This window comes from Onthophagus taurus, chromosome 6 (assembly GCF_036711975.1).
Source record: "Onthophagus taurus isolate NC chromosome 6, IU_Otau_3.0, whole genome shotgun sequence".
NCBI lineage: Eukaryota > Metazoa > Arthropoda > Insecta > Coleoptera > Scarabaeidae > Onthophagus > Onthophagus taurus.
Window position 1 is genome coordinate 8,064,612 of NC_091971.1, and position 26,307 is coordinate 8,090,918.

The 26,307-nt window shown below is 35.8% G+C and overlaps 1 protein-coding gene across 2 annotated transcripts in view; it reads left to right on the plus strand.

Annotated features, from left to right (window-relative positions):
* Nucleotides 1-26,307, plus strand: part of LOC111427698 (Neuroligin 2) — a 105,533-nt gene that overhangs the window by 53,319 nt on the left and 25,907 nt on the right. For both annotated transcript variants that reach the window (XM_023062935.2, XM_023062936.2), the window contains exons 4-5: nt 17,325-17,480; nt 23,341-23,529. In XM_023062935.2, coding sequence (XP_022918703.2) covers nt 17,325-17,480; nt 23,341-23,529 — 345 coding nt within the window. The remainder of the gene's footprint in view (nt 1-17,324; nt 17,481-23,340; nt 23,530-26,307) is intronic.

Here is a 26,307-nt window from a genome sequence, read left to right on the forward strand (position 1 = left end):
AATTCGTTTGGATATTGTACGAAAATACATTGTAAAATGTACCTTTAAAAATGGAAACATTTAAATTTATGGACTTTATGGAAAAATATTTTAGTGTGAACTATATGTTCGAACAAATGCTATTACGTATTTTTATCTATAGTATAAAATTCCTGTTTCGTTCAGACCATTTTATCGACATCATAAACTTTATACTATCGTAATAGCATGCGGACCAACTCCACGATTTAAAGGAACACTAAGATCGAAAACACAAGGCTATTAGGTAATACCGTAACTATGTTCAATTTTAACCATGCAATATAATTTGTATTGCTAAACAACCTGGATAAATCCTGTTAAATGATGTAGAGGTGCGATTTCATCGGAGAAATTGGAACAAACACTCTACCACTAGTTGTGGTCATTAAATTACCTACGCATTAAACCACATGTACTTAAAACCATTCCATTCAATGGGCTATAAGCTGAGATTACAGTATTACAGTATGTGGCCCACACGTACAAGTTTCTACTTTCCACCACTAGTTGGTGTTAGCCAATATTCGTTAATGTCGAGGTCCAATATACCCAATGGGTAACAATTAGACCAATCCCTGCAGTTTAAATTCAAGTTGGTTTTAAGGTCGTACAAACAATTTATTTTCACTAAATTCATTTCGCCGAAATTAATATTCCTAACTTCTAACATCTCTATGCCTGTACTAAACATAGTTAAATGTACTTGAGGTATCCTACTTGAAGTACCTGAGATATCAAATTCGTGCCTGTCAGTAGATTATCTTGTAATCCCTTTTGCACGTGACTTAAATTAAATTATCATTTATCAAAGACGATCTCGTGCACGTTGTAGTGCACTTCAAGTATTAAACCGTCTCCTATAATATCGACATCTAAGGTAGCCTACATTCCTTTGATACTAGAGACATCAACTACTCTTATTGATTTATAGTAATAAAATTTTCTAAAATAAATTTTTGATTCAATTTTCGAACAAATTAACTCGCTTTAAAGCTTAGACGATTTCAAGTAACGTCTGTGTTTAGATTCGAAGACTATATAGAAAAAAGGAAGAACCAGACCGTGGATTCTTCCTTACGAATCGATATGTGACGCAGAAATGGGGTCTCGACGGCTGCCGATGTCGAATCGAGTACCGATTGATTAACTGAAGCTGGTCTGGAACAGTTTGTAACCGAAGACGTTCGTTCCATCGACGTCACGGATGGCGGTCGCGCACAAGGCGCAAGTACCGGAAATAACATATCGGAATTGGGATCGAATTGTGTCGGGGCGATAAATCGGATTGATGTAAGACAGAGATCGAAAATACCGTATTGCACCAACATTTCCTAAACGCATTAACTTACATATAATTATTGCCTCACATAATAACCTAAATTCTCAGAATTTGCCTGAAATTTCGACACCCATATTTCATATTCGAAGTTGTACTTGGTGTTGTAGATGTCGCGTCCCCAAAACACCGGAGGCGTAAGCTGTCATAAAAGAAATTTATGTCACCGGAACACTCGAGCACAGTGTGGCTTCTAATTGCAGTTCTACGCCTTCGAAACTGGGACACGAAGAGGATGGGCTTTTGTTGTTTCAAGGAGTAAATGTGATTCTTTCGGGTTGTTAATTAATTACTTAAAACAATTCGAAATAAACGATCGGTGATAAATCCCAAAATTAAACTCAATCAATGTGAGTACTTCCGCCCAAAAAACGGATCAATTAAACCATCCCAATGGTCTGATCTCGTCGTAATCTCTTCACATCCCTTCCCGAATTTCCTCGTTGTGGGAACCAGGACGAACACCGCCCAAAGGACGAATTGCTACAATTGGTTTTGACTGCCCGTGGGGGATCGTTACCCATTTTGGGTGGAATCAATTGAACCGTTTCGATGACGAAAGTTCGGTGCACAGGCCGCCATCAGCATTGCCAATTATTCGCGCAAATGGTCAAATTCAACCGGCGATGATTACGCATCCCGTCTAGAACACCTGCACATTCCTGTCAACCATGTACGAAACCGTTTGCAGGACTGATTGAACCGAATTATCGACGCCGTAACGGCGCCAACCATGCATCACATGTCGACCGTATGTAATGTCATCCTTTGATCACCATCTGAGTACATAGTTGAAGATGGTAATGTATGTTTCGAAATTAGTACGAACAAACTAATTGTGTTATATTACAAAATGAGGTTTAAACTACTCGCTAACTTTTTACTTTTAATAAAAAACTAATAAACTAACAAATTGAAATATTTAAAAACATGATCAAGCAAATTATATGTTACATCAATATAAAGTACCTTTAACAATGCTTCTCTTGCTTGTATATTCGTCAACAATCACAGGTAGCTATTGCACCGTTGATTTTAAATACGGGTTCCAGGAGCATATAAAAAGTGAATCAAAGGGAAACAAACGACGCTAACGAGACTGTGCTTTCGCATAATAATACAAAAGCGAGTACAAAATGGTATAAACTTTAGACCTTTTCTAAAAAATTACCTTATTATTTTCATTACCTTGCAAGATTGAGAATATAACAACGTAATTGTCGTATTTATGTCGATAAACATGCTATTTGTGATATAAATAAATACAAATGATCCTAGGCATCCATTCTGAATGCAGTATACAATAGATCGTATTCTAAAACCGAGCATTATTGAATTCAGGTCGAAATTTTGTAGGCGCGAAAATCCATTTGGGAGTTTCGGCATAAACATCAATATAGCCTCACCCCAAACACATTTTCTCGTTTCGCGAAACCCTATGGGCCCGCATATCGAAAGCTGTCTATGATTCGAATCCGGAATAACGGAAAAGAGGACGACAGACAGCACTGGGAGAAGTGAAATTGCTCGTCCAACTTTCCCCATTCTGCCTTGTGTGTATCCCTTAATGTTCCCTATTTGTCAGCGTCTTCGGGTTGCAGGCGATTAGGAGTGGAAAAAGATGTTAGTGTTGGATAGATTTATGGAGAGTCGTTAGTTATTCGATTTTTTCTCAGTTCAGTAATAGCCCACCTAATTATTTCTTTAGTTTATTAGTTTTCAACATTAATCTTTTAGAATTTCTTTTCATATAATTGCATATATTAGTGCAAATAAGTGCTATAAATAAACGTAACGTCGCAGAATCCCAAAACTATAAATTAAATCTAAATCTCCGTAAAAGAAGGAGCTTACCGCGCAGTTCCGTGTACTTTTGGTATTTCGTTAGAACCAAAGCTAACTTAGCCTATCTCGTATATATCGTTGGGAATTCGTGCACGTGCTGAGGCTAGCATTGCACGTCCTTGCAGACAAGGGGGGTTCAATTCAATGTATCCGAGAACCCTGTTACGTACACTTTGAAGTACACCAGCGCTAAGCCGGGTCGAATGTACCGGAAACTTTATTATAGCGGAAAAGAGCATCTAAATGCAAAAGTTCCGACCTTCTGCGGTGACCTGAGACGTATGATCTTTTACGAAAACTACACGTGTATTTTGTAAGTTGGAAATAGTAAGCATAAAAAGATGTATATAAAACATTCTTTGCACTAGTTACGTTATATTGTGGTTTGAACTGAAATATTCAACAATATTTAACAATATTCCGGGTAGACAAACTGTTTTTATTTGCACTTTGTGTTCTACGCAGGCAATAAAGAAGGAATTTCGTCTGATCTTGTTTACTTTTTTTGGCAGAATACGACGTTTAATATCATTGTCGACGCTTTGTGCTTCGTTCTTGCGACGACGACAAAAGCACCGTTGGAGTCAAAGTTCTTAATATATAGTATTTTTATTTTAAAACTTTCGAATAAGGGAATTTAATACTTACCTTTTATAAAACGTTAATTTTAAAATGAATTCGAATAATAACATGTAATCTGAAGGTAAACACGGTTTTGATCATGGTTTAAACTTATCGACATAAATTTAACTTTCTCGTTGTGGAGGTAAACATTTGTCAACTTTAGGCACAAAGTATACTTAAAATTTCGGAAGCTGCGAAAATTGTTTTCGGCTACTTGGAAAGTTTCATCTGTTAGGAAGTTCCGCCTTAAATATTCAGGAGGTAATTGGATGGATATTTTCTGAATTAGTTAGGCGGATTAAGAACACCCCACACCTTCTAAGTTACCTAAAAATCCATTAACTCAAAATCGTTTTCGATGTCGTGGTGGTGTGAAGTTAGTCGACCGCTGGACATATTGGCAGCACATTTAACAATACCCTTAACTTTTTATTACCTCTTTTCGCAGCCAGGCGAGAAGCCTAAGTGAGAGTGATATAGCCTTGGTTCATAACTTTTAATGCCGTAATTTGTGGGTACCAACTTTTCTTGTAAAAGAACTCCTTCGAGAAAATATATTTTATTATGTAGTAATCCTTTTGTTTTCAGACGTAAGATTATTCCGTTAAAACCCTAATTCTTCTTTTGTTCCCTTTTACCTCTTGCGGTGTCTTAATTCAATTCACCAAAACACAGATCAAAATCAACATTGTAAACAATTAGGTTTTAAATTTTAATTTCAACTTTTCAAATTCTTATTTTTACTATTTTAAGATTCCATTTCTTTAGTCTCTTTTTTTGCGAAGGTTTCAAACATAGAGTTTTATGTAGCTCGAATTCCTGACAGGGAAAAATCTACATAATTTGTACGCAGACGAAATGCGGTTTAGCCAATTTCCTGGCAAGTCCTTTGAGACGGCGGTAAGAACGTCAATTTCTGCAAGTTTGTCTTGCCACAAGCTTTGAGGATACATTATCTTATTTGTGAAATTGTATAATTTTCATGATATTCTATTTTCTAAGGATAAAATTATGTCTAGGGAAAATTGCATTTACGCGTGATAATCTTTACATCTTTTATTGAACTAAAACTAAAATTAACACTAGATCTAGAAACTAGTTCTAGTTTCATTTCAATAAGAATATACAGTATTATAAATATACAGTCATATGTATTAATGTTCATTAATATGTATTCTCAAAAGTACTATGTTAATAACGGTTCATGACCCAGCACGTTTCTAACTAGAAGATACTTCCATCTCGTCTCCGATGCGGAATCAATAGATAAAGTTCAACTAAGTTCAGTAGGTAAGTTCTGGGTACATCAGTCACTTAAATAGCTAAATTTGCACTTGGATTCGAGCCAGGTCTTACGCCAATTGATCTGGAATCGAATAAATGCCATTTAAATTTAAAGTTTAGAGAGCAAACAAAATGAAAAGGTGGCAATTTGATTTAACTTGATTTTTTGTTTATGATTGAAAAGGAATTTATTGGTTTTAAAGTTCTAAACGGTTGTAGTCGCATCCGTTTGAGTAATTGGGATTTAAAAACTGTCTGCTTATGAAATATGACGGTAGTCAAGTCTCCAATATTAAAATGTGATGTAAAACACGCGGTTTATGCAGCAGTTTACTACGCGAAAATGCAACGATCATAAAATACAGTACCAACAAAACGGAATAGAAGATTAAAAACTAAACTCACGCGGAGCGGTTTTATTAAATTGCACGCGGAAGAAGGTTTACGAGTATTACTAGTGCAATTTAGCTATATTGCAAATAAAGGCTGAGTAAAAGTACCTATTAAAATAATTAAACTAATAACTCTGTTGTGGTGCTTTAGGGTAAATTTAATAACGTACGAGACAGTTAAATTGCAATATCTTAACCTCGTAACGAGTTTTAATAGAGATTCTGGCCATCACCTATTTATCTAGATTAGACTAAGAGGTAGTTTATGAGGATGGAAGTATTAAACTTGGATCGGTTTTTGTATGCGGATGCATAATAGATTCTTTGCAAAAACCTTCACAAGCAAAATACCCCGAGGTGATTGATTGCGCAATCTTGGCAGAGGAGTACGTACCAAGCAGTCCTAAACATGTCGCTCTTTTTACACGATAAACCGGTGTGGCAAAAATCCGGTAATTTATCAACGTGAATTATTATGATTGAACCCTATACAACCTTTTTGTTCGTTCGTTAGGCGAGCTTTGAAGCGATTTGTATTCGCGGCGCAAGTTTAGCGGATTAACCCGATAACTTCAGGATTATACAAAGTTTCCTGCCGGCAAAGCTTGAAGAAGTAACAGGTAGTAACAGCACAAGTTTCTAGCACACGTTATTTAATTGTGAGTTTAATAATTTTGTCAGGACTCATGCCGAGGACAGGAGTTACATAACCTCCTAAAGAAAATTACTTTTGGAGTTGTATAACATTCTATGTCGCGCCTCTGTAAAGTTTTGTTGAACGAAAACTGCTTATTGAGTTACTAATTAAAGTTGGCGCAGTGTACAAACCGCAATACATTTTAATTTGTATTAAAATATAAATAATTACATTTTATTATGAAGATTATTAATCAAAAGATCAAAACCAGGACGACCACGCTTAATTTATTCTATTAAATACCATCGTTGTAATTTAATATGTGCTGGGCTAAGCGTTGTTTCGACGCGTCGTTGGCGACGCCCTTAACCTCGATATCATTTTAACGAGGATAATCGGATTAGGATTTCATCGGCATTAGTTACGCCATCAAATAAGTCTTGGCGCCAACGTGCTTCTCCGGTAAATAAGTTTAACGATCAGAAGACGTTCTATAAGTCATTCTAAATCAAAAAACCAAACCAATTTTTACCAATCTTTAGTTTGAATACATATCCCTATAATAACGTTCCATTGGTCAAATAAAACCGGAAACACTAAACGTTCATCAATAACATCGCGTTGATAATTCGTTTTGATTGTCATCGCAATGAGTTCTCACTATAATTCCGTCGAACCACACATAATGTTTAACGTAACTTTGGTAATTGTGTAATTAGCATTTAATTGAGCGCTAACCGATCCAAAATGGACAAAATGCCGGTAATTGCAAAACTCGTTTTCACGTCGCTAGTGCCGTATGCGAATATGTGATACGTTTTCGTCTGTTAACGCACGCCAGCTCAATCATTTAACGAATGATCCAATTTCCATAGAACGGAAAATGAGTGCGGCGTTAGTGGAAAATCCAAAAATCCCAGGGTTGGTTTAAAAGCGATGCAAATTCGTCGGGTGAAACTTTCAACTCTAAAGTTCGTTTAGAAGCTTTAAACCTGATGAATATGTAGGGGTAGTGCAGAGGATACCTCTGGAGTTCATGAACACTCGTTGTCTTCTGTAACGAAAACTAATTCTCATCGTGACGGGCTGTGATAAAAACTGGGCGTAAAAGAAAGGTGCTTTGATCTCGGCTAATTAAAAGTGTGACAAAACGTTAAGCGATTAAAGTAACGTTTCTTTTGATGTATGTTTGTAATTTTCGTTTAAAAATTTTTTTTTTGATTAACTTGTACGAAAGTTTGTAGGGGAGTTCTAAGCTCTATTCGGGTCGATAGATTTGTTATCATGTGTTAAGCTGAGTAAACGAACTTGGACCCCTTGTAAATAACTTATACCCACCACGGTTGTTGCCCTGAGTTGGCCACTCGCTATACGCTAAGCTGGATTTGTAAAGTTAAACCATAACTGCAATTTGTAAGTTTGGCACGACCGTAAGTGAGTCTCCAAACAAACTTTCTCCACCAAATACTCAAACGAATTATTTAACGAACCGAAATCTATGCACTTAAATTGATTAAACATCAATGATTATCAATTATACAGATTTCTAAATATTAAAAAATTTTGAGTAAGGATAGTTTTGTTTACAAATGTCAATCATTCAGGCAAGATTTGGTTATAACTCATTTATTTATTAAACACATAGTACATATTTATGATTTTCTTTTCAAATGACCCTGTATATATAATGATAAATACAAGTCGCTACCAACGTGACTTAATTACAACACAGACAAAATGAAATTATATGGCGCATCTCCCAAGGCATAAAATAAATTGCTCTAAACGTTCGACGTTCCATAAGCTTTCCACTTTGGCAACGTACAAGTTTTCGTGAGTAGGGAATTCGCCAAATCCTTCCAAGTTTTTGATTAATTTTAAAAAAAGGTCACCTATATTTGATAAGGTTTTATTAGTACTTATTTATATAAAGAATAACTATTTGGTGTAAGTAAAATGTATTCCCATCCATTCCAATTTATCCTTTTCCAACTTCCCAAGATATATTTCTACACCAAACACCAACAAAGATAATATTAATCCAACTGCCCATAATACAAACGCACCTTTTAACATTTCCAAGTTATAAATTTGATGGCCATGAGGCATCTGCAAATAATTGACGGGATAAAACCTTTCCATATATTTTATTTCCTTATACTTCAGACTCAGCTCTTGGTACCAATGGATCACTAAACCGGATTCAACGTATCTGGATAGGGCATCATTAAATATATCGCCTAGCGGGGAGTTTTTCGAAAGAACTAAAGCTACGGGAAAATTAGCTACACTATCGTGTATACTTTGAAGGTGTGTCCAACCGTAGTTATCTAAATATTCAGTTCCTTTTATGTAACCATTCAATAGAATTTGAACGTAAACCGGCACATTTTTATTAGTACGAAGAAGTTCATTTCGTTCTTCCACGCTCATCGTTGGATCATGCGATTTTAACATTTTCATAACATTCAAATCATCGCTATAAATGAATACTTCCATGTTGTCCCTCCCTTTTATTGTTGTCCATCTTACTTCGCGATTTGCCAACTCTTTAATCGTTGTGGGAGATTGTACAAATGGCGGATAAGTCATAGCGGTTGAAAATGCTGCAGAAAGCCCTACTCCTATAGTCATCGAAAACAATGAAGAAGTTAAAATAATAATACGAATTGCTCGTTTTGATCTTCCATACATTGAATCGTATGCTGGGATAAGTAATAATAATATTGAATTTTTAAGAAAATTATATAACCCTCCGGTTGTTGGTTGATCTTGAATAAGAGCTATAATGATTGCGAGGAATATCCATGCTGTAATAAGAGCAATCCAAGTTTCTGCACTACATAAATTGAATATTAAAAACTCTTTGCTTCGAACGTAAGGTTTATGAACGAGAAATGTTAAGCGATGACTTGTATAAGGTATGGTCGTATACAAAGAAGGGGTCATAAGTGGCAACCATGGAGAGCATAAACATACATCAGCATGCCTATTATCGACATCTGCAATCATCGTGGAATAAACATCACCCTCAGATAACGAATACGCTCTAAATTCCGATTTCCACTTCGCAGTAACCTCATTAAATATCTTAATATCAATCCCATCATACGCCCCTTTTTCTTTTGAGTAATACACATGTGGTGGGCAATGAAAGCCGGTTGCTATTATAGGGGTTCGTTTTAACGGAAAATATTTTTTAGTCACATATTTAGTTGATGATAAATTTTTGAAATCAAAATTAATTTTCTCCAATACCCTACCACTTCTTGCTGATATTACTTTTATATATTTATTTAGTTTCACGCAATTTTGAATATTATCGATAATAATTATATCACTTCCAAATAAATTATCGTTCAGCATTCGATATATGTGAAAACTCACACGATGGATAAAAAAAATTAAAACTTTTGTTTTAGGCCGAAGCTTCAAAGAATACCCCATCGATTGTGTAAAAACTCTTCTAATTGTTAAAAAGTCGTTGACAAAAAAAATGTACCCATCGCAAAATCCAACAAAATCACGCGATTCGAACGTTTGTAAAACAACGGGAATATTTAAAGAATTCAACGCGGCCAAAATCGTAATTTGGTGCATTTCGTTTGGGATAAAAACTAAACATTTAACGTTTTCGAAAGTTCTGCTGATTATATTTCTAGCCATTGGAATCCATTTTTGTTCATAACTTATATTCATCGAAGGAATAAAAGAAGTCGCTGTATTTGTTAACACAGATAGTACTAGTAAATACTTAAACATGACTGTGACTTGATTCGGCGGGTTCAAAGTCGCAAATGCACAACATTTTACTTTTTTAATAAATTTAAACCTAAAAGGTTTCTGTTGAAATGGAAACAATGTAAATAGAAACTATTCCGCGGTATTTACACGGTGTCCAAATAGGTACGAATGGATTTAACATAATGCTGTAGAACGTCGGGTGAGCAAATATTAGTCGTTGAGATATATACCTCTTACTTAGGTAAAGTTTACATGAAATTAATTATAATGAATGTAATGTCTTAGATTTATTGAGTACAACGACTGTAACACAAAAATCTGAAAGGATGGAGGAAAATGTTATAAAAATAAATTGTTAACAACAAAATAAGGAAAAAATAATCTACAGGGTAATTCAAATTCGACCCCCACCACTGGGATCTCAGAAACCGTAAGAGATACAGATATGGTTAAATGGGGGCAAAGTTGCGTATCTTAGAGCTCATCATTTTTCAACTAAGTATTTGGATCTAGCCATTTTAGTTTTTAAAATATGGGCGAAAAACAGAAAAATGACTTTTTCGTTTTTTCGTGAATCTGAAAAAACATGCTTAAGGCAACTTTTATGAAAAATGTCATGACACGAAAGAAATTTTCTCCGACGTATCGTTTTCGTGAATCTATCATCAGGTTTATTTTTTCTTATGAACGCCATATTTGATTTTCAGACCAAAAAATAGGATAATTAATTCTGATTTCAATGATATGTCACACAATGTATTTCATTTAAAAAAAAACATTGAATTATTTAAAAAAAATAACTATTAAAACTGCATAACTATTAAAACTAGAACTAACACTAGACTCTAAAATAACACACTTACCTTACTTCAAATATCTTATTTAAAATCCTTTGTGTTTCGTGAAATCCTAGCACAAAGAAGCTATCTCATTACATTCATTCGCGTTCAAGATAAAGAATTTGTGAACATAGAAAATAAAGAGAAATCTTTGGACAAAAGGTGAATCGATCGGATTATTTTCCAGTTCAGATTCCAGTGTTGTTATTGAACAAACCAACGATGCACACGGCAACACGTTCGCAACGTGTCCAAGCTTAATGAAATAACGGTAGTTTATTACCTGCCAACGTGAAACGACCACCCCCAAGGGCCTCTATTTTTTTTATTTATTACAGATAATGGACTAATGAACTTTCTGCGGGGTTATACCGGTTTATGGTTGCAATGAATTACGTGTGCTGTCGCCATCTAGTCGATATGGATAGCCAATTTTTTTTTGGTCTAAATGATGAATGAGCTGTCGCTATTTTTGCCTATACCTAGATGTAAAATACTACAAATTATGTTCCAATAAATTTTAGGGATTAACATAAGTCCCGGAAAACTAATATAAATATTCCCCGTCGATTTGACCAACACCTGGAATAAACGTGTCGCGATGCATCCGATATAAATTGTTCTATTGTTGTCAGTTGCAAAAAGTTGGTAGGCACGTACGCTCCAGTTGGCCACTTGTGCCATTTCTATGTAGCGCGCCCCGTCGCAGTTTCGAGATATATTAAATTATATCACCCGGATTCGTCCGTTTGTCACAAACGTGAGATAAATGATAAACTGCGAAAAACTCCCGGGACTGATCCCGACCCCGTCCACACAACTACAACATTAAGTCCATTATTTCAGTTCCACGTGCTACATCGAAAAAATTTCTACGCTCTTCACACGTCCTTGGTCGTAACACATTGTGCTAAAAATAAAACATACTCAACATCATGAAGTAAAGTTGGGTAATTACAGTTTAAATATTAACATATTTAATTGGTGTAAAATTTACACTAAACGATAAATTATTAATTACAACGTACGTGTATGTGTGTTAATCAGAAAATAAACTATTTCAAACAAATTTCGGCCAAATTACAAATTGAGGGAAAATTTAAACTAAATTAAATTTAAATTATGCCTATAGGCACGTAATATGATCAAATCAAAGCAATTTATGCAGCAATTTACAAAGTTTAAAATTTATGCGTATTTTATAATCTAGTTAAAAGACGAATAAGTAAAATTATTTAATATAAACCTAGTAACTTAGGTCTTCAAAATTTAATCGCTTTTAATTCCGTAAAGTAGAATCCTTTGTTTTCCCTTAAATCACGATGTATTAATTTCACGCTCGGTATAAACATCTCTCTGGTGAAATCTCCGGCACACAGTTAGCCCGTATGAAGTACACCTCAATTAATTTCACGTCGGTTAGTGTTTTGGTTGCTAAAGGAGATTATGTGGAAGTCTGTGGTGAATACTGATTAGGAATAAAGTGTAGTTGTTGAGGGTTATAGACCAGGATCATAATGGCGACTTCATTACGTTATTCATGAAGAAAAAGTTCTTATCTCTGGGTGTACTCACTTTTTTTCCTTCGAAGCACCGTACGCTATAAATCTTACCTAAACATGAAAACTTTCCTAGGGTATTAAAAAACTTCCCGACTTGTTCCTGCCAGTTTACGAGACCCCAAAAATTCAAAGAGGCTCACAACGATTTTCTCGGACGACAATAAATTAATTTGCCATTATTTCATTATGTGCGAAGGTTCTAATTGGAAGATAAAGTTTTTGACAAACAGTCCCTTTCGTAAACTTCTGTCCGTCGTAGTCCTCTGCGGACTAAAAGTGCAATTCGTTCAAGTCTTAGTAATCCACTCAAATGCAAATGAGCCGAGTACCTGGGATGCGTTCTCTTTTGCTCAAACTTGACAACTGGGAAAACTTGGAATAATTGCTACTTTAATTAATATTCTTAATGGTATTGTTGTGTATTATTTTAATCATAAAAAAGCATAAAATTGGTTATAAAAATGCAGATTGCAAAAATCATAACTTCGTAGTGTGATGAAAACATTTTTCCAATTAATCCACCATTGTCACCAATAACTCTGTAGAACATCGACGTGATTATATTGTTTTATTCGGCTTTCGTCCGACCACCAAACAATGCCATTGTCAAAAGCCACCTCCGCATTCGTTGTCGCGTTCGACGTGAAAAATCGATTTAATTTAATTTCGAGTGGTGTACGTGATAAAATTTTATTCCAGGAGAATTTCAAATATCGATTCTATCGCGGTTGGCATTTACCTCTCCTGTCTAACACGAACCCTGACAACTTATACGGAATTAAAAGTGTTCTGCAAAAAGTTCTAAGAATTTCTCTCAAATTCCTTCAAAAAGAATTTCTAAGCTGAATTGGTTTCCATTAATCTGGGTTCCAAATGAAGTAGTAATACATATTTGAAACTGGGTCGTTCTCGTTATATAAGGTGCAATTATAGGTAGTTCTCAATTTAAGGGGAGGCTTTTTATTACGGGCCGGATCATTTATGGGGGCGGTTCAAGTTTTCGTCTTCCGTAGTGCCTTCTGCTCTCCCGCGGGATGTGTTTACTGTTCACCCGACATTGTTTTTTATTGCTAGAAGGATATTGCCTGCCTTCCGCCCTCTTGAAGGAAATTAGAATTCGAAGCGGATTCGGATCGTAAAGTATTTTGGAAGATATGCCTTCCTTGGATCGTAAAATTTCGTCAAACCGGAAACCATCCAACGTCTTAAAAATATTGAGTTTTGAGATGTCAGGGAAATTCAATTAACTAATCTAAAAAAGGAAGTTTCTAATAATCTAATTATAATAAATGTATCAAATTATCGGTGTTTCCATTAAATAAACGTCCTCTATAGGATGTTCATGTTGTAATAAATGAGTTTTCACCAGTATACAAATGGTCAGCATGGCAAAGTCTAATTGCAGAGTACGACCGTGCTGAATAACGTTAATTACTGGTGAACGTAGAGGTAATCTGCTGCGTTTGACCGATACAGATCCGACAATTCACAAAATGTTCACGTTTGCCATTCGTGTGATTACTTTGTCCGCGACTGAACGCATGTTATGTTGCCACAGCTCGTTTCAAAAAACAGATTAATTCTCCGGAATTTTTGGCCTACCAAAACTCTAACCGAGCTTTCGATCAGAACATTACCACCCAAAGCAATTACAACAGTGGAACACACTTTTATAGCTTTTAAACCAACAATTAAACACCCAAAAGTTATTATTAAATAATTAACTTCAGCTCAAATTTTATTCGTAATTTAATGCGTTTTTAATTAAAATTCATAATAAATTAAATCGTTTCAACTTTAAAGGGTCTCGCTAATTTCCTTTTCATTAAAATATGTAAGCTTGACCAACAATATTAATCATAGCTTCTGACAGGTGTTTACAGTTAATATTATTCTACACGGTAAACGTTGCTAGGTGGACATATGTACTCAACCTGACTGAAGACATGACGATATTGTCGGACCATTATCGTACCCCATTGTTCACCGTACCTATATGCGCGTATCGTCGACGTTCTCGTAATGTATCCGCAGTATGCATGTGTCGGGCATTGATATGGTAAACTTAATGGCAATTACGGCGTATCTCCTTAATGGCAATAATCGAAATCATGTTCCGCGGCGAGAAATTGATGTCAAAATCAAACCACATAATGCTTAACTATGGCTGACATTGCGTTATTGATGAGTTTGGTTATTTCATTATAATCTTTCACGTAATTTATTTTTTCATAGTTTATACCGGAATTTCATATAACTCGCAATATATGAATGGGGTAACCATAGTTACGAAACTACTATGCACTTGCTCTATCCCATAATATAAAATGCAATATAGCTTAATAGTACAGGCATTGGGTAGTTTTGCAAAGGATAAGTTTTGCTTGGAAAAGGTGACGTCCTTATGATAACTCTGAGTTTCCGTCTTAAGAGACTAGTCGTGCGTCCAACCAAACCCAACCCAATCCAAATGTTTCTGGTTCTAGGTCTAGTGTTAGTTCTAGTTTACACCAGCACTGTTACTGTGTCAAACTAACACTATACTTAGAACTAGAATCATTTGGGTTTAGCCGCACGTCTCTAAAGACGGCTAAACCCGAATGATTCTAGTTCTAGGTATAGTCTAATTTTAGTTCAATAAAAATATGCAACATAGTGATATTTTATGCTAACTAGCGCTACCTATCAGCTACCAGCCATCTTACGAGTGGTACGGCTAAACGGAATGTTTCTAGTTCTAGGTGCAGTGTTAGTGCTAGTGGTAGTCTAGTTTTATTTATTATTCAGCGCTAAATTGTTGCATACTTTTATTGAGCTATAACAGACATTGCGTTCCCCGTATTGATCCGTTATATTGAGGTTTTACCGTAATGTCAAATTATATTGACATGTTGCATTTTATCACTGGATAGTATCTAACTTACGATTAGTAGTAGATTATAAATAGCAATTTTTTAAAAGTTTTAATGTAATATAAGTATTAGGTGACACCGCTAACTTATTAGTTGAAAATTTATCCACAGCATCGTTTTAAAAGTCAACCACAATGTTGCTCATCTCCGAGATTAATGGGCCATATCAAAATAAATGAGCTTGATAAAAGTAAAGCCGTAAAAATTTATCGCCCGTCTCGGAGGTCGGATATATGCTATACGTTTTACGTTCAAATCTATGCACTTGGATCGCATAAAGAGCATAAAGAACATCTTCCTTTACTTTTAGTATGATGATCATTGTATCGACCCAATTGAAATTCTCACCAAGTTTTTTCATTTTCAAAAGGAAAAAAGTTGTAGTGAAATATAGTTGCGAGACAACGAAATCTCCCCGAAATTACTAAACAAACCGATGCGGTGTTTTTCCGGCCGCAATTGCGGTAGTGGGTCTACAAAGGATTTTGTAGCGCATTTCGACAAATACGCGAACCTCCGCGGAGATTCCCGTTTGGGAATTTTAAATTCGCGGCAAGCCGTATTTGCCGGGATTGCGGAAGGCTTAAGAGATTGCGGATGCGGCGGTACTTCCTTCTGGTAGTATGGATGGAGTGTGTAATCAAATAACCATATGGTTGAGATATCGGGCGGAAAATGATAATCAAGTAATGGGGGAACGCAGCGAACATAAAGCGAGTGAATCGATTGAATGGGCGTAATTGTTACTTTAAGTCGATTTATTACAATTTTATATTCTCCTTAAATTAAATGATTAAGAGAAGCTTATAATCTAAAAGTAAAACGACTATTAGATGCCTTTGATGGTACAATTTGTCGTTTGCTCTGTAAATGTACATGGTAACAGTACGTACGAGAGAAAAACTTTAATCTCATGAAAGCTCCCGTGCACCAACGCGACCAGACTTCTGCAGCGTAGCCAACGTTACGTTATTAATAATTCAGTGAGCACTTAACGAGTCTTAGCGTTGCTTTGTTACGTAATTACGTAAAGTTGCGAGGCTGCGTAGAAAAAAGAGCCTCGCGAAGCGCCCTACCTGAAGCTCTCGTAAGTCACCCGGTTTGTTTTGCCTCCTAAGAACTCCAAAGGAATGTACAGAAGGTTTTGAAAATTGAGTGTTTCCATAAAAACGTATCTTGAAATAAAGAGTCCTTTATAAAGCACGATGTTAACGCTGGTATTCAAACTTGACCGTCATCATTAAATTACGTAATTATTATGAGATTTTCATACCACCGATAACGTTGGAGGTATAGTAACCACAAATTTTCAATTACCTGAACGTTCAACGTACCTAAAGAGGCACTTGATTTGCGAGCTGAATGATATTAAATACCGGACTCGAGGGTCGGACTCGAAATGAAATTCACTCGCGGTGGCATGCGCTCCATCGGAAATGATGACTTAATTAATTCTGGAAATATGGATTTTCTTTATTGTTCCAGATGTCCTGCCGCTCGAGGCATAACCAAATTAGAAACTCGTAAACGTGAGCGAAAAGAGGCCGTAATAATTTTAACGGCCCATTGAAGGTTCATAAACGACAGAATTGAACTTAAAAAAATAATTTAATAATTCCATCCAATAATTGAAACAATATTTTCTACCCGACGTCTTTTCCAAGTTATCTTGTAAACACCAATATACTTTTAAGTAGTTTTTCGGTTTAGTCGGGAAGTTTTGCTACGTATCGACCACTTTTTGACGATAATGCTTTCCAAAAACAAACTGCAGTTCGTAAAGTTATTTACCTCAAAAGAACAGGAAGCGGTGTCTTGGATGTGCTAGCTAAAGTTGCAGTTTAATTGTAACGAATGACTTCTGAACAACTCGAAATGAGAGCGTGTTATCAAGTTGGTCGAGTACAAATCGTGCGTTGAACGTCGTCTGCTTACAAAACAGAGTTAACTAAAGGCCCATTTAAGCCACCGCGGTGTGTAAAATCCGAAATTGTGCCGCAATAATAAGCAATAACTGAGCGGTATTGGAGAAACGTGCAGTAGTAAAAGAAAATTGCATTGTTATAGTGGGTCGTGTATACGAAGGGTAGAAAGTTGCGGTAAGCTAACTTGTTCTCTTTCTTTTCAGTGAACGGTGACGAAGAACCCAATCCCCTTCCTTGTATAGTATGGGTTCACGGCGAAAGTTATGAATGGAACTCTGGAAACCCTTACGATGGAACAGTTTTGGCGTCCACTGGAAGGGTAATCGTGGTTACCATAAACTTTAGACTGGGAGTGCTTGGTAAGTTTTTAAATTAACTCTAACATGATTTTTGTTTGTTTTAACGTAATTAGTTTGAAGAAAATAAATTTAAATTACTTGGAGTTTTAAACTAATAGATCAACGTATTAGGAAAACCTTAATTTTCAGGTTCGTTACGGGACCTCTGCCAAGAATCGAAATTTTTACGGTCTGTTTACCGTGCCGCCGTCCAAAAGCTTGCAATTCCGAATTACGGGGCCGTCCATTTTTAACGTCCGCCATTTCCAAACATTAAATCTCCACTACCATGAATATAGATTATCCGTAGTCGTGCTCTGTAACCCGTAACTTCTCGTCACCATACACTCGTTCTGTCGTTACCCTGCCTCGAAAATGTAATCCTCCTTTTCTGCACGAACGTTCGAAAGCCCGTGCCAAATTACCCGTCCATTAAAAATTCCATTAAAATCTCCAACGGAGTGCGACGTAACCCACATCTCGTAATATATACACACCCGAGCTTTGAGCACATATTTGACCGCCCAGATGAGTGTTCGTTAGAAGTTTCGGTCTGAATACGGCCGACTTGTCCTTTTTTTGCACATACCCACTAGCAATTTTCCTCCAAACTCAACCTAAAATATGCATATGGATATTGAACTGAAAGATTACCACAATTCGGTAAATCAGGGATATTATACCTAACCACAGAATAAAAAGAAGTTGATTGAAAAGTTTGAGAAATGATATAGCAGCAAAATTATTTCACTTTTAGATTTGGAATTTGTGTATCGCGATTCACTACATCTATTATCAAAAAAGTTTAGTCTATGAATTTCGAAATTCGTCTTAATTAGTCTAGAAGATCTAATGGCGACCGAAGCGCCACATTATGATGATCAGTTTCAGGTTGATATAATTTTAATCATTAAGCCCCTAACTAAAAATAAGTGACTTATAAATATATTGTTGAGATGGATCGCTTTTGCGTAAGATGATCCCAAAACTATAATCTTATTCATTTCTTTGAAAAAAGTTTTAACTGAATTAAATGACCCCTACGATCAATTTATCTTCATAAATTCTTTTGGTATGACAAAACCCCTGTCAAAACATCATACACGTTATTTAACTGAAAACCTGGCGTAACGCGATGGCAAATAGAAACACATTCTTTTAAAACGTGGCTCGGCCCTTATTCATTCGTATCTACAAAGCCTCGGCAACAAATCACAAGCCCGCCAACATGCAAGTCGTACGTATACGGTATACCGAGGACATGGCAAAGAATTCTACGTCGGAACTGTAAATAACGAAAGAGCCGGCGGAAACAAATAGCAAGTTTAGTGCCCACGGACGGCGAAATCTGTTTCACTTTATCCGTTTCCAGCCGCACGGTTATTTTATTGCGCCTTTCTCGTGATCTCTTGGACGGAACCCGCCCTTTTCGACGACGCGGGTGCTCCTCATGTCCTACGGCCCTCATGTCCCTTACGTTCCAATTTATCATTTCTCGGTGCGCGTCTCCTCTTCAGAATGACGTTATACATCACGCTCCGCGTCACCCCGTATGTATTCAAGAGAAGAACATAACAGATGCACGCGGTAAGCACCTTACTGCACCTTGGAATGGTGTTAAAACGGGAATGTAAACAGATTGCCCAAAGAAGCTTAACGCGAAAAGATTTACACTGACGTTATCTGTCTTATTAAAATCTTAATGTCGCTAAAACAAATTTTTTAAGAAATATCAAAGTAAAATATCATATTAACGTTTTTTTTTTCGTCGTGGTATCTTAACAAAAGTTATCAAACTGTGTCCTTCTAGAATATTAGAAGACCTTCCGGAAGTTTTTATGAACTTGGTCGGTGTAATACGTAAGAAAAGTTTCATCGTTAAGAGTCAACTCATCTACTGTCTTGATACATCGAGATTGTCTCTTTTTCTCCCAGCCATACCTAATAATAATACAGTGGTTTTCACTTAAAATGTAATATACAAAATTTTTTTTCAAATTAAGGAAACGCAGTGTCCGGTATAGCTCAATAAAAATATACAATAATCTAAATCTCAATAACAAATGAAACTAGACTAACACTAGCACTAACACTAGACCTAGAACTAGAAACATTCCGTTTAGCCGCGCGTCTATTAAGTCGACTAAACCTGAATGTTTCTAGTTCTTGGTCTAATGTTAGTTCCAGTGACAGTGGTAGATAGCGCTAGTTAGCATAAGATATCACTGTGTTGCATATTTTTATGAGAATCATTCGGGTTTAGCCGTCTTGAGAGACGTGCGGCCTACGTGAAAGATTCAGAATTAAAATAAATTAATGATGAATGAATTTAAAATGCAAAAACATTTTGGAGTCTATTTATCAAAGAATGAATAGAAATTGTTGTATATAATAGCAAGGGTTAAGTCCGGTACTCAGGGACTAACGAAGGTTCAAGCTTACAACGCCGTATAATACCTACGAATGGACCTCTAAATCTACTGATATTATGGAGATTTATTGGGATTGTGTGCTTATTAGGATTTATAGGAATAATTTTGGGTTCTATAACCCTAGGTGTACAACAATTTTCTCGAAATAAATGGGGTCAAAATATGAAAAAACAAACTGTAATTTAATTGTTGTTTTTTACGTCGAATAATCATTACTCATCCAAAAACTAATTAATGAGCGCAAGCCAATTATTAATTTCATCGAAAGTGTAATTGATTTAAATAAAAAAATGTGAGATTGAATTGTTGCTGCCGGAAAACAAACAGTTTACAATCGCGTACCGGGAAATTCATGTACTATGTTTACCATTGTGGAGAAATTAAATTGGAATACGGGCGGTCCGAAATTCAATTTAATGATTAAATTTTCCACCTTTCAAAAAAGTTGAATTGTTTCTCTTTACGATATTTGCACAACGTTTTTATATACAATTAGATTTGTAGTTACAAAGTAGAAACTAAATAGTCCCGTGAATTAACTAACGAATTTAGTTGGGAATTATTTATCAATATTATTTGGTTCATAAATAAATCTTTTAATTTAATAAAGAGGACACATTCGAATATAAATGCTGACATTTTACGAGGGTGGGAAGTTGTTTCGCGAGTCTCGGCGATTTGTTGTCTCGTTTTCTTGCGGGTATTCTTAGGAAAATGCTAAACAACTGCGCCTAAGATTTATTTGGACATATATTTTAGGGCCTTGCTGGGAAAATAGCGCGATGCAAAAAAGCCAAATATAAACATTATTTTATGTACCAGGGACCGCATGTCGCAAAAATTGAATAGTGAGTTATTCGTTAAAATGAAAATTAAATTAAACTTGTACATTTATTTTGTTGTTACAGACATTATGTAAAGTAAAAAGTGTGACTGTATAAATGCATGTATAAAATCAAATAAATTTCATAGCGAGAATGTCACTTTTGTGGAATTTTTTAAATTGAGTATGAAACGTGGTCCAGTAATAAATTTGGTTGTTTTTTTTTTAAACGTGTTTCACAACAATTTGTGGTGTTTTATAAATTTTATAACATTGCTATTTCCGTTATTATGTGAAACTTTCTAGTTCTAGTGATAGCGTCAAATTACCTAAATTATTCTACCAAACCTAGTATTCTTTATTATTAATATTATTATCATCGTTATCTTTTTCCATCTTGTAATTTTAATAAAACTCAATTTTTGCAATTTTTTCTCGATGGAGGTATTTTATTTTAAGTTCTACCGGTTGCGATTCTTACAAATCATCTTCAGGAACTACGTCATTATTGAATTAAATGTTCTGTTGCAAAATGTCCTGATTATTCAGAAACATAGAAAGCGATAGAAACATCTAGAGAAATATCTAGAGATTGAAACATTCGGCTTTAGCCGGTCGTCTCTCCCTGATCAACAGTTCAGATCTGCAGCTTTATTTGATAATGCCAAGGCTGCTTAGGGCCGAAGCACTGCGGCAATATATGCGGCAATATGATGACCAGTTTCAGATAGAATGTTGGATAAGGTTAGTTTTGTTTACAAATGTCAATCATCCCCGGAAGGAATGTTGCGAAAAGTCAGCTAAACCCGATACTTTGTAGTTCTAGGTCTAGTGTTAATTCTAGTTTTAATTTTTATTCAGCGTTAGATTGTGGTATATTTTTATTAAATAAAAAGTAGAACTAACACCAGACCTAAAATCAGAAACATACAGGTTTAGCCGTGCGTCTCTTAAGGCGGAAACTCAGAGTTATCATAAGGATGTCCCCATTTCCAAGCAAAACTTTTCCTTTGCAAAACTACACAATGCCTGCACTATTAAGCTATGTTGTGGGACACATACTACATTCATATATTGCGAGTTATATGAAATTCCCGGTATAAAGAAAACCGACCTAGCCTAATTCAATACATAATACAGATATGATTATTTCAGTAATATTTGTTGAATTATTGGGAATTGACCCAAATATCAATTTACCAGCCAGTTTTGTTATTGAACTGGTTTGATTAGGATTTCCTGAATATTGAATGAATAACAAATCTATTTACCTTTATCAATTTATATAATCACAATTTACCCTGTGTAATTTTAATGCTAATAATCGAGAAATAAATCCAAAAAAAGAATAAAACAATTATGTAGTTTGATGAGAAATTACAAAATTTTTAATATTTATTTTCAATTCAACGACAATTTCAATTTTATTCAAACAACTTGGAAAATTTACCTGGTAACGTAATAACGTTGAAATTTCCAATTTCTACACGAACGGTAAAAGCTTTTGGGTTGCGTTTGGACAACGGGAGATGGCAGGAGTCAACAACTTGGTTGTAAATCGCGAAGCAAATATTTGCGAAAAAGGCAAGGGAGAGAGGACCCCGTTTCTAGTCCAGATGAACTTGGAGATAACGACCGTATCTCGTCATCCAAGCGAAACTTTCGTATTTTAATATTTACTCCGTCGCGCTGACGCCAGAAGTAAACAGAAATACGGTTAGTGAATCGCGGAGGGTTCCCTTTTACATCCTCAAATGGCACAAATCTCTTCATAGGTTCCGATTTAACTACAATATATTTCCGTAAAGATCTTAGCGGCTAATCTTAGTTTTGTTTATCTAATGAAACCTAGTTTCCTTCTTCATATATTCCATTTTCGTGTAAAAAAAAACGTTTTGTTTTGTTCAATTTAGTTTACTCGGTTTCAAGCAGAAATGTAGTACCTAGTAGATAAGGCAAAATAGGAGACTCGCGAATCGAGCAACTGATTGGAAAACTTTAGAGGGACACCTATGTGACGCCCGATAAAGCGGAGTTGATTTAAGGGATCCTACATCATTCCACTAAATCAAATGCAAATCTTTACCCTTCGAGAAGTTGAGCGTCGTACTCCGACGACTGCATTTCGCGTCGAGACCATAACAATGACGTGAAAAAGATAGAGAACGAAGAAAATAGTTCGAACTATTATTAACTTGAACACAACCATAATATTTTACGCCTTCATTGAGTTGGTGTCGCATGACTTCGAGGATCGATGTTATTTCGTATTCTAAATAGAACGTCGACATCGTCGCGGCGAGCTCGGTGACTCATAAATAATATATTTTCTCATTTAGAGGAGACTACGTTTACAGATTACCATTTCAATTCGAACGATCGTTTTTAATATGTTCTGAATGGAACTTAAAATCTTGAATTTGAACTAAAACTAGAAACTTTTGGGATTCTTTTGCAACATTCTTTAAAACATTTTTTTCAAAAGATTATTCAAAAATATATGTTTTTTGATATATTTAGTGAGAAATAACTAAAAGAAAAATATCTATTGATGCATTAACCCTAATTCGTAAAAACATGGTCTTCTAGAATGGACGGAGCCCTAATGGCCAACAATTTGTTTCAGGTTTCTTGAAGACGGGTACCCAGGGAAGCGCTCAGGGCAACTTCGGCCTAATGGACCTAGTGGCTGGCCTTCACTGGCTCAGGGAGAACTTGCCCGCTTTCGGAGGAGACCCGGAGAGGATAACCCTAATGGGGCACAGCACGGGGGCCGCCCTCGTCAACTTTATAGCTGTGTCTCCGGTGGCGAAAGGTGAGTTGTCTTGGATGCTATACCCGGATTACACTTCGGGAAGTGTCGATACCCTTTAGTGAGGATTGTCGAGACGTCGCCCCTTTCGACAAATTGCTTTTGAAAGTCCCGCGGGAACACGATTATCGGGGGCCTTTGATTGAAAGTCCGCGTTCTGTTAGCTTCGGCGGATGGTCGAGGTATGGCCATTGTAAAAGTTTCCTCTATTGGAATTAATTCCGAATCTCATTAACGGTTATTGCACGTTCGTGTAACTAATTGAATAGGTTGTCGTAACATAATCGAACTAAACTGGATCTCATTTTCAATTCAATTTTTAACCAAATTTTTAACTAATCATTTACCAAAAACTTTTTACAAAGTTTTTAACAAACTTTTTTGGAAAAAGCTTTTCCCAAAAGATATTTGCTATTTGGTTGGTTTAGGTATGGCTTAACACCGTTGTGGACGTAATTTTGCAGATGTCACCGAGTTAAATTAATTTAACGTCGACCAGGACGCAATCCTGGAACGTCCTGCCAGATTTATGTCGACCGACGACCGCGCGACATCCCTCAATTCGGTCGACAATTCATCGAAGGGCCGGCTCGAACTAGTTACGTGCAGAACCGGCAGATTTAATATCGCCGGTGCGACCAAATAATTTATTTACCAAAGGCTTTGAGTTTGGCTTAATCTTCATCAAAACAACCCTCCCAACGCGATTGAAGAATGTAACCCGATTATCCTTCCAGGATTTATGTTAACGCGTTGACTTGAGTGCAGATCCTAGTCACTGGTCTGTGCCTTTGGATTTTCTTCGACAAGCTGCTTACTAGGAGCCTTCGCACAAAGGAGACAACAAAACAACAAATCGAAATAAACGTTAATTAATTTATTATTGACTATTTCGCTTAAAATTTATTCCCATATTGGTAATTATTTAAATAATTACTAGATACGTCAACATGTAAACGTTATATATGTGTAGTATGCTAAAATTAAATCGATGAAAACAAAACCGCAAACAAACGATGTACATATTTTATGCAATTTCAGGAGTTTTGCAAAATCAATAATTAATTCAGTACGCAAATATAATTTTATATTTAGAAAGTATTTATGACAAACGAGATAATTTTCCTTTGATTTGGTTTTTAATAAAATGTATTAATTTTAATTGCAAATAAAATGTCATATAATCTCATATTTCGAATTCATAAACGATTTCATTCATTCGAATAATTTAAAGTTCTTGTTTGAAATAACTTCATTATACCTACATCCGGATTATAACCGAGATAACCTGAATTTGACATTCAAAGCACGTGTGCATTTCAGATCGAGGATCGTCATTCATCCTTTGGCATTTAAAATCACCACTCCTTTCAATCAAGCCCTCTTTGTTCTGAGTTACGTCAAAGCTCGATCGACTCTTTCAAATTACCGCAAAGAATCAGGACGCAAAGTATCCGACGACGCAAGTGAAGGCAGCGTTTCCTCATAAAATAGGCACCTGAACGTTGGGTTGGGTCTTTCACTTTGAGGCTTTCAAATTAGTATCGAGAAAGGTTCGAGGAGATTCTCTTAAATAATGAAAAACTGTTCCGTTTGAAATAACAAGATTGATTCGATGAAGTCAACGTAGTAATTAACTTTGGCTTTTATATCAAATTAAAAGATGACAGCATAATCATCACCATCGCGAATAGGTTTTCTGAAGCGGCAATCTCTAGAAAATTTCCGTCTCATTTCCGCCACTGGAAAATCCGGAAGATTACTCCTTCACGAACCGGGAGAAACTTTTCTTTAAAACTGGGATACCCTCGGGCTGTCAGAAGCGTGCGGTTACGTGCCAACCTGACAACGTGGCGTCACGGTTTGAACATTAAAATCGGTTCCTGTTTAGTTTGCCCCGTCTTCCGGCGAGAGAATAGATAATTAAGATTTGGCGCGGAACTAAAGTGTCTCTATTTACTTTTATTATTTAGGAAACCTTAACAAATTAAATGAAGTGGTTTTTGATAACGTCTAAGTCTTTGTATATAGTAAGTTCACGTCTATCATTTGATATTACGTTATCGCAGTTAGTTTCATGTTAAACTTTAAACCGACATAAATTAGATTTGTTGGCTACTTGCCGCTTGTGCATTATTAAAAGTTAAGTTAAGTTGAAGTTTTTTGAAAGTTTCGTTTTATGTACCGAAACTTGTACTCCCCGGCGACTCCACCAAATATTTCATTAATTTAATATCTAGCAACAATTTATAATATCTACTTATAAATCGTTAAAGCAAATTAAGTCTCGTTATCAATTTAAATTTTCATAAACGGTTCAAAGTGCACACTTACACTAAAACGGGTTGCATCACAGTTCCCGTTAATTTAATTGCAGCACGTTTTTAATAAAACTTTATAGCTACAAATGCTGTTGTAATTGTTATACCAGCACACAACAGCGAGGCTTACGATAGCTCGAATATCGCCAACCCCATAAAGGGGCGAGCACGTTTAAAATTTACAACTACTTTTATTATTCATCTACCTTTTCGGTTAATAGTCCGATTGATTAAGAAAAGAAGTGGTCTGCTTTAAATGTTTTCACTTTAATATTGGTGTGTACAATTGTGTTAATGTACCATCAAATTAATATTCTGTGTATTATGAAATGGAAGGTACAGCGATAGTCACTTCAAAGGCGCTTAACCATGTTTCTCTCATTATTACGGCTGTCTAACTTGATAATTAAAGCCACATGTAAACACCGAGATAATTGAGGTGTCCGACTGTTTTACTTGT